The sequence below is a fragment of the Cheilinus undulatus genome, linkage group 5, assembly GCF_018320785.1.
Source record: "Cheilinus undulatus linkage group 5, ASM1832078v1, whole genome shotgun sequence".
NCBI classification, from domain to species: domain Eukaryota; kingdom Metazoa; phylum Chordata; class Actinopteri; order Labriformes; family Labridae; genus Cheilinus; species Cheilinus undulatus.
The window spans coordinates 16,751,480-16,761,967 of NC_054869.1; the positions used below are offsets into that span (position 1 = coordinate 16,751,480).

General features: G+C 39.9%; 1 protein-coding gene across 1 annotated transcript in view; it reads left to right on the forward strand.

Annotated features, from left to right (window-relative positions):
- Positions 1-9,992, forward strand: part of mfsd3 (major facilitator superfamily domain containing 3) — a 44,570-nt gene extending 34,578 nt beyond the window's left edge. The window contains exons 5-6 of the mRNA XM_041786432.1: positions 4,653-4,762; positions 7,914-9,992. Coding sequence (XP_041642366.1) covers positions 4,653-4,762; positions 7,914-8,120 — 317 coding nt within the window. The 3' untranslated portion in view covers positions 8,121-9,992. The remainder of the gene's footprint in view (positions 1-4,652; positions 4,763-7,913) is intronic.
- Positions 9,993-10,488: the final 496 nt, after the last annotated feature.

Below are 10,488 nucleotides of genomic sequence, written 5' to 3' on the forward strand. Positions count from 1 at the left end.
ACATGGTCTCTAAAGCTACTCAACAACTGGGTCATAGATGCTTGATTTTGTTCATGCACAGCTGCTGTTGATAGCTCCTCTAGTCCTTTAGAATAAAAAGTTGAAGAAATATTTAAAACATATTATCGTAACCCACCTGTAAACCTGGAATGGCTTAAAAATGATTAATAATTTAATTTAATTTGACTTTAGGTTTTAGGTACTGGGGACTCGACTAGGACTCAAACACGGGTAATGGGGACTCAACTCGGACTTGGGCTCAGGTAAAGGGGACTCAACTCGAACTCGACTTGGATTTTTCTTTGGTGACTCGGACTCGACTCTGACTTGACCACTAGGGACTCAGGACTCGACTCAGGCTCGAGGTTTGGTGACTCGACTACAACACTGCCATGGTGTTACTGTGCTTGACTGGCCAGCTAACTGGCCTGACCTGGACCCTGTGGAGAATCTCTGGGGAAACGTCAAGAGGAAGATGAGAGACACCAGATTCAACAACACAGACGACCTGAAGGCTGCTATCAGAGCAACCTGGGCTTCATAACACTGCAGCAGTGCCACAGACTGATTGGCTCATGCAGTGCCACATAGGTTGTGTAAAAGAAGCTCCAACTAATTACTGAGTGCATAAATAAGCATAATTTTCTGAAAAGTCAACATTTCTGTATTATAAATCCTTTTTTGGACTGATGTGTTGTTATATTCTAATATTGTTTTTATTTTTGTGAGGTCTAAGCCGTAACCATCAACAATTTAAAAAGTAATGAAATATTTAAATTTGTAATGGTTTACATAGAATATATGGAAGTTTCTCTTCTTGAATTAAATCACAGGAAAAAAATGAACTTTTTCATAATATTTTGATTTTATGCAAAGTTAAGAAATATCCTGAATATCTGATAGTAAACACTCAGACAACATGTCAATAAAGTTTTTTGGAAAGGGGACTAAAATGAGGCTAAAATGTTTTGGAAGGTCAAAGATCTGTTTATAGCTTTTTGTATTCTTCCCCTCCTTATGGAGAAAAGGTTGGCAACTAACATTTTTTGTTAGTTCTGTAAGTTGTTTAGTTCTGTGTAATGTATTTTGTTATTGTTTTTACCCAGTTATAGAAAAGTAGGCATTTGGATTGTTAAAGAGTATTTACAATACAGTCAGAAAGTATTCACACCCTCTTCACTTTTTTCAATCCTGTTATTTACCAGCCTGATGCAATAGTCAAAAACATATATTCTCATTAATCTACACTCAGTACCCCATCATGACAAAGTGTAAAACAGAATTTAAAACATTTTCCAAATTTGTTAAAAATAAAACACTGAAATATCACATTGACATAAGTATTCACGCCCTTTGCAAAATGCCTGGATTTAAACTCAGGTCCCTCTATCTGTGGATCTTTACTGAGATGTTTCTACATCTTGATTGCAGTCCATGTGTGATAAATTAAATTGATTAGACAGTATTTGAAAAGGCATACACCTCTCTATAGAAGGCCTCATTGCTGACAATTCATATCAGAGCAAAAACCAAACCATTAGGTCAAAGGAACTGCCTGCAGAGAGCAGAGACTGTAGCATCAGACTGCAACATGAAAAAAGTGAAGGGGTCCGCATACTTCCTGAAACCACTGTATAGAAGTATCAGTTTCCATGAAAATGAACAATCCTCATCTCTAATAGACTAAGCTTGGCAGGGCTCCAGACGAAGTTTTTTTTTTTTTTACTAGGAGCACAGTGGCCCCTAACTTAAAATTTTAGGGGCGCAAGCAGAAAATTTAGGCTTAGGCACAAAAAAGACTGACAAACACTGGCAGATGAGTCCAACACGAAGAAGAAACTTTTGCTTGGGACTTCCGGCATGGATTGGACGTATAGCGACGCCCATGTCGGCCATCTTGACTACAGTTGGGTCCCTCTCCAAGTTGGAGAGATGTAAACAGGGCATATTAGAACAACTTTTTAATTCTGTCTCTGTTATGAACTGTGATTAGGCTACAAACATATCTGAATCATCATTCACCCATCTCTTTGTTATATTTTCATGGTTGATATCCACATGATAAATTAGCAAACTTTGGTGTTTAAAGTGAGGTTTCGGTGCTGAGCAAGCGAGGTGGAAGCAGCAGGAACTCTGCATGCCAACCGGTGTGTTGAGACACCTGCAGCAGAGACAGACGCCCTTTCATTAATTTACGATGTCGAGGTCAGTGAGAGAGCCCACTAGGTACAAGATTTTTGATAGATTAAATAACCTCCTTGATAGTCCATGTGTGCAAAATGGTAAAGACTATGCATCTGTCTGTGTGCGCGCTGAAATACAGGCTCATCCTCATCATCCCAGCCTGTCAAAATGACGAACAGCCTTCAAAATTCTCCGTCATCCTTCAAAAAAATCCGTCAGTGATGGAGGATATTCGGTTAACGCAACCTCTGTCCCCGCATGTTGTGGGTATTGCCAGCAGAATTTGCAGTTCATTTAATTTGTCTCCCTGAAATACCTCAGCCAGCTGAACTTGCGCAGCCACATCTGGAAAACAGAATTTCCTGCCTTTATTGCCATGACCGTTTCCTCACAAAACGAGTCGGACTCATTATCAGGATTTGTTTCCTCTGGCACACTAGTTTTAGTGGGGAGAAAGTAAGCACCGATAGTTCTCTTCGCAATTGTGCATTGTTTACAAGATTTATGTGAAACCTGTAGATTTGCACGATAACCCCAAGACTGGCCTCTTTTCACACATTAGCCAATCACAGTGGTCATTCACCCCCCCCATTCTCACACACATTGGCCCGCCTTCTTCTTTGGTGTTCATCTCCTTTCTTCTTCTTTTGGAGTTAATGTCAGTTGGCAAACCAGCTCATTTGTGCATTATCGCCAACAACTAGGCTGAAGTGTGGAGCAGAAGTTTGTCAGCAACAAAAAATATTTAATAAAAATAAAAAAATCGGCAAATTTACCCGTCGCACATGCGCGAGTAGATGAAAAATTTACTCACGCTGTCTCAAATTTTAGGGGCAAAATGCAACAATTTAGGGGCAGTCTGGAGCCCTGTTTGGATATACTGAAATGTTTGAAATATCACAATGCTGCACACTAAATAAAGCAGAAGACAGAAAAAATCATCCAAAAAGCTCAGGACTACAAGTTCTCAACGATAAAATCAAATATGTTGACTAAAGTACAAAGCTGAGCCAACACAAACTCCAAACGAACTCTTGACAGATGACATTCACAGCTCTGCTTTTATGATGTCCAGTGTTTTCAGCCTTAGGATGTAAATGATATAAGGTTTGTGTGTTTGTCCATGTTTTAACAGAACGTGTCAGCTGTAAGGTATGAAATTTCAGATTTATGTCATTTATGTTATGGAATTTACAGTACTGTATGTATGTGTGCCTTTTCACAGCTGTAAATCAGTATCTATCAGGCACTTCATCAGGTCCCTGCAGGAATATTTGTAAAGATAAGAAAAAAATCATGTTTTGCTTCCCTCCTTTGAAACACCCGTGTGTTTAAGCATCTGAAGTAAATTAAATGGAACAGTTTTAGAAGCAGAAATCCCTTTTTGGTGTATCTACTCACAGTTCAAACATTTTCTACCTGCTCTATAAGTATTAGAGCAGACATCACTCATTCTAAACGACAGCCACATTTCCTTTAATTAGCTTTTTTGAACGCTAAAACAGGCAATCATTTTTCAAATGTTGAAATAAAGGCAGCTATTTTAAGACAAGGACCTTGAATGCATTGATAGCATTTCAGTCTTTGGTGTTCACAAATAGTGACAGATGTATTTGTGCAAAGAATGAAAAAAGGCAGAGAGAGAGAGAGCTTTAAATCTTGCTCACAAATCTGACATTTAAAGTTTGGTCTCAAGTGTTGGATTGACCATGCCATAAAGACAGATATTGCAAGTCCTGACTCCAGTTTAGTGTTTTGAGCCTGATGTGCAGCGTTGAAAGCAAGAGAGAGTGGCTGATGGAGAGGACATTGATAGACCGGCTCCCTCTCTCTCCTTCTCTTTCTCCAGAGAGCCATTTGGTTATTAATGTCTGAATGACACGTCTGATTCCGTAATACAGCCGGTCTCAAAGCTTCTGGGATTCAGATCGTCATCATTCATCTCTATCGGATTTGTCTGTTCCCCTATCACGCCTCTCTCTCCCCGCCTTCGCTGTAAACCCAGAACAAAGATTTCAGAAAAACTCCACCAAAAATGAGAAGAAAAAAAAAAGCACTGAAAGGATTTTTCAATATTACATGATAACCCTCCGCTTCCCACTCTTCCAGTCTGATCAGTCGGTGTGACTCCATCATTGTTGTGTCGCTGACTGAAGAGTCTTATTCAGGAAAAGCTCTGGCGGCTTGAGTGAATAATTCAGCGTTAGCGGGAGCAGAGATAGATAGGCTCTGTGGTTCCTCTGTGTTTCCCCACTAACAGCGCTCTGCTGCTTCCCCTCAGAGGATACTCTACATGTGTTTTGGGGACGAGGAGGTGGGGGGGATTTGAGCAGCTTACCGATTCTCCCTGCTTTATCTCCTCGCTTTGACTCCTCCATAGAACAGTGTATTGAGCAGATAAATTGAAGAAAAACTTCACGCTCAAACGGGTTTTGCTTGATTTCGCTTGTGTGTGTTTGCTCCCTCAGGTATGGCCGTCATGAGTATGAGCATCCAACACTTCCTGGGTGGGCTCATCACCACACTCACCTTCACTACCATGATGCATTGCACCCAGAGGGCCGAGGAAAGCATTCAGGTAAACTACACCTGCCTTATGCCTACACACAGGTCTGAGGCCTTGGCTGCTATTGGTGACTCTGCTAATTGTCTCAATCTGCTGTTAGGTCATCTCCTGTCGCTTAACAAACAGACAATACTGTCTTTTCTGTACTCCCTCCTTACTTCCTTCCTTTTTTTCCCCTATGTTTCAGTTTGATTGTGCTGTTATATAATGTTAGGTCATCTCCTTTGGTTGTCAAAGGGAGGCCAGAGAGGGAACTCCTCAAACCGCACCTATCGTCACCTATACCTGTCAGTTTTCATCAGCTGTTTCCACCTGCACTATCTCAGCCGTGTTGTCTTTTCTGCTTTTTCCTCATTTTTTCCCCTCTGTCATTGTCCCTCCTACCCCCCACTCTCATGTCTTTGTCACTCTGTAGTCCTTTAAACGCTCTCTATTCCTCTCCTGACTTCGTCCTCTCCTCTCTGCTTTTCTCTTCTTTGACATAACTCCTTTTGTCCCGCCGTAACTGGGCCATCGGTGCCTGCAGGTGATAGCTGTTCACACAGCCATTCAGACGTCACTCAGTCAATCTCTCAAGGTGACAAATTATCATTTAAATTGCTGTCACTTTTAAAAAGAGGAGAAGAAAAGGGGAACAAATGGCAGGCTGTAGAACAGAAATCAAGATCTGGATACAAATAAAATAAATAACAGAAACAATCACAACATGATGACGATGTGACCCACAGTTAATTTGAGATGTTCTCATGACACATATACTGTTGGCTCTTTAGTGTGTCGCTGTGTGTGTGAGCGCACCCAGAAGGGGAGAGCATTAGCCCCCTGTGCTGGTTGTGTGTATGTATGTGTGTTATTGAAGGTAGCTATCCGGTGGCAGAAAGCTGATAGTGTGAGTGCTTGTTAACGATCCCCAGGAGAAAGAAACCCAATCTGTTAAACAAGTTGCTCGGAATAAAGACACTTCACTTAGCTGTGGTCACACAGAGCTCTATACCTCAGTGTGCAGACCTCTTACAGAGCACAGAGTTTAAATCCAGCACAAGTTTCCCAACTCTTAATGTATTCATCTCCATCGTTTTCAACGAAGTCAGTGCTCTGGATAAATTGTCTTACAGCTGCAAAAGGGGGACCAACTCCAGATAAAAGTACTTGTATTTGAATTCAGTGTAATTGCAGTCCATGTTGATGTAATGAGCAGGTGACCAAATACTTTTGTCCATATACTGTATATAGAATATCATTTGTTTTCTTTTCAGAAAGAAAAAAAATCCCCCCTTTTCTCCAATTTTGAAATTCCACTACTTGCAAAAACTATTTCTGTTCTATTTTGTTTTGCCACAAACAAAAGAGCAATTTACTTTATGTTTGGATGCAGACCTGCAAGAAAATAAGCAACTTCCTATAGGCTGAAGATCATGACATGATCTTAACCAAAATAAAGGAACTTGTTATGTACTGAGAAGAAAATCAGGGTAAAAAAGTGAATGCCTGAGTATCGAAATTCGGTGAAAACACACCTGATACCGACCAGACTGAGTTGCAACACAAAATTTCATGCTTGATTTTGTTACCCTGTCACCCTGAAGTGACACCCTGCCACTTCAAATAAGGTGTCAAGTACATTATAGAATTATTGATTTATGTGCACTTATTTTATTTCAGCAGAGTATGAACATCTTTCATAATTTTTTTGGTCCCAATCAGTTTCTGCGCTCTCGCAGCATTTTCCTACCAAGGGTGCCGTCACACTGACTGACTCATTATTTTATTGGTTGTCTGTGACACAAGCCAACATCTGAACTTTGTTTGAGCTTCTTTCATAAAGAAGTAATTGATTCAGAAATCTTAAGGCAGAGGCACTGGTATTGGAAACACCCAAACAATATACAACCCTAATCAGATGACTTTTGACTTGTCCACTGAGCTGTCTGCGAGGGTTTTTTGTTAAGTGAAATGAGACTCTTAGGCACTGTGGTGTATTTATTGGATTAATGCAATTTAAAAGAATAGATACTCTAATTCTGAACTTAAACTGCATTGTGATAAATGCATTAATGCTGACAGCCCTTGTTCAAATGTAACTCCAAAAAAAGAAAATGGAGGTTTTGCAAGAATATTAAATGAATGATACACTTGTTATGAGGACAAATTTATTTCTTTCCTTGCAATATAAAATAGGTTTCCTAGCACTTTTAACAACATGTTGTCATGCCGTCTTTTCACTGAAAGATAGAAAAGTACTGATAGTGGTATCGATTAAAGGCTTGGGTTGATAAGGGCCCTAAGCTCTTATTGAAAAATGTTTGTTTTTAGTCAAATAAATAGTATCAAGCACCGAAGATTTAGATTAACAAGGGCAGAGGAAAGCAGCAAAATGTCACAATGAAAGAATAAGGTTTGTCTGGTTTACTGTTTCACTAAAATTATATTAACCATTTATAAATCAGCTGAGTATTTGACATGGCTTTCTGTAGATATGCTTATTGAATAGTTCACTTATGGAGTTTTGGTTTGATAAATTATGCTGCATTTTTACCTTTTCATAAAGAATTCTACAGATGTATTTTTCTGAATGAGTGGTTAAAAGTTGTTTACTGATAATGAAAGGAGTTCAATGGATGACTTTGTTCAGTGGATGATCTAGGTGTCACTAGAGTCCTGTGTTAGAGATACCTGCCTTACCCGAGTGCTGAGCTCTTTGGCAGAGGCAGGAGGCTGACAGAGATTAGGTAATGGTCTCTGTCTTTCCCTCCATTAAAAGCCTACAGGCTAGGATCAGATCCTTTTCCTTGTTTGGCCTCCATCCATTGACTTAGGCCATGATCTCACGCTTTCTCTTTCAGGCTTCCCATCTTTATTTTTCGTTCCTAGAATTTCTTTTTCTGCATTTGAGACTGCTTCCTGAAAATCACATGTTTTTTCGCATCTGTTGGTTCATTTTTCAATGTGACACTCTGAACTGATAAGATTTGCAACAGGAAAGGATAGAGTTTCACCTTTAGTACCAGAGTCATCCTCTCGTCTTACAGTTCTGCACCCTTCTTATCAGAAAATTAGCTTTATTCTTTTTTTCTTCACGTACTGTTTAACAACTTTTCTCTCCTTCCCACTTTTCCCATCATTCCTCCCCCCTCTCCTCCTTGTCCTTCCCCTCATCCTTCAGGCTACCCACTACAGTTTCCTGGCGACCCTGGAGGTGTTGGGGAAGCTGATATTTAGCGCCCTGGCGGGATGCGTGGTGGATTGGTTTGGTTTCCAAGTTGCCTTCCTCTTCTTCCTCACCCTCTCCGCTGGGACGGCCCTGCATGTGTGGACGGCCACCTTCACGGGTGCTCTCAGGGAACACCAACTCAAAGAGCAGCCCAAGTGAAAGCATGATCAGGGTCTTAATGAGGGGCTGTCCAGTAATCAGACACCTCAATAATCCTTTAATACAGTAAAATAAAACTCACGATTTCAGCCAACATTTCAGTATAGACAAAGGGATAAGTTTACTTTCTTGTTATGCCATTTCTGAAGGAGAAATCAGCCATGCTTCGAGTACTCTTATTACAGAGTGTTTCTTTTGTTATTGCACTGGCACAACTGGCCTTACTTTTTACTTATTTTGCATTGAATTGTTTTGACAAGTCTTAATATTTACCGTAGCTTGAAGACACTTGCAGATCCAGCGTATGTTAGGATAAGCACATTTTTATTAAGTTTTCTGGATAGGACAGGATAGTAATATCCAATAAGAGTAATGACACAATGGTTGAAGAGAAAAGCTGTTTTTATCATCTGAGCCATTTTAATGTTTGAAAAAGCCAGCAATAAGAGCTGCAGCCAAAAGCAATACTGCTACTTAGTGATGCTTGTTCCATCATATTGTACTGTACATGAATATGTTACTTTATCTTCAGTTTTACGGTTTACAGTTAAAGCTAACAATTCTCTACTACCTCGTATCAGCACTGTATGTTAACATTAATGAATGTACAGTAGCTGCAACAAGTAGAGTACACAATCATTTACATAACATACAGCTACAGAACATTCAGAGACCACTGTGAAAATGTGTTTTCATTTGGTTCTACTTTTTGGTCCATGATTGAGTAGAACTAATGTTTTTTAGTTTTTAAAGCAACAAAGTGTAATTTCAAACTTAATCTAGAAGTACAATTGTTTTCTAGAAAGAGAATGGTGTCTCTTCCTTTTTATTTTTTAATTTTTTTGTGGAATCACACATACTAGACATTAGAACAATGATATGAAATGACTGTCAGCATCATCCCACTTTTAATTTTAACATTATTCTTAACCATATCTTCATGATGTGAAGTACAAGAAATAATTGAAATGAGGAAGACAGTTTAAAAAAATACCTACAAAAGATATCCATAAATACATAAATGGTGAAACAAAAATGGGCATTCAGGGAGGATATAGATTTTCCCATAACTCTTGAAATTTGTTCTTCTGAAGCCACAATGAAAAGGGGATTTGTTCCATTACACATATATATCATAAATTATATCTTATCAGTCTACTATAGTTGGAGCTGCTGGCATAAGCCGTTATTTATTATCACCTTCCTGACAGCATTACTCAGTACTATAAACAAGAACTTGATTTTTTTATTTGTAGGTGACAGTAAGATTCCAACAAAAAGTTACTCTCACTTAAAAGTTAAGTTTGTCCCAAAAATACTTATTAATGTCTATTCCATTGTCACAGAATGTGTTGGTCACTTGCATTCAGCACCATGTAACATTGGCAGCAGACTGTGGTTCTCTAGAGAGACAAGAGTACAGCTTTACAGTACTAGTTCACACACCAGCCATCAGCTAAAAAGAAGCCAGATAGCTGATATCAGCGCAGGGCAGGTCTTTTCAAGAAATTCTCAGGAGGTGATTGGAGGAACGTTCTGTCTGTCACATTTGTGATGGGCCAATCAGAGCACGGGACATAATAAGGTTGTACAAATGCGCTTCTCCTGAGCTGACACGATACTGCTGCCGTACTTGGGAATGGCAGAATCCTCAGTGAGTAAATTCATGCCAAGGTCAGTCGGGCAACATGCAAAAACATCTTGCCTGCCAAGAAAAGCTACATCCGAGCTAATGGCTTCCGAGGAAGCAGCCATTGAATACACCAGCAGAACCCACCTAACCTTGCAAAGCAGATGGATCCGCCCGTTTCTGTGTTTTTCACTGGCGAATCCATCTTGCAAAGCTCCCGTCTGAACCGTTTGGGCCTGGTTAGAAAGTGACAGGACCAATCAGGGACGAGGGGCAGTACTTTCAGGTGCGGCGGAGTCGTGACGTAAGCAAGCAGCAACAAGGGGCCGGTGCAATTATGGTGGAAGAGATTGTTGTGGATGCTGCTAAAGCGCCAGTTTTATTGGATCTTGACAACATTTCTTTGTTAAAAGAAGAACAAAGAACAGCAGTGAGTTGTTTTCTTGTCAAAACGACAATAGTCATGTACTGACATGTCCACAGTGTAGTCGTCATGGCTCACGTTATGCTGTTCTTTATGGATTTTATTCCTCAATAGTGGCTACGATGTCATATGTTTTGTTGCTCTGATTGGCCTGTAAAGATGTGACAGATAGAACTTTCATCTAATCACCCTTCAAGTTTTCTTTTAAAGGCTCTGCCCTTTCCCAAACGCTGTCTATCAGTGGTTTTTTTAGATGGATGTGTGAAACAAAGCTATGACAAAACTGCCGCTGTGGCTACATCTTAGCTAATCAC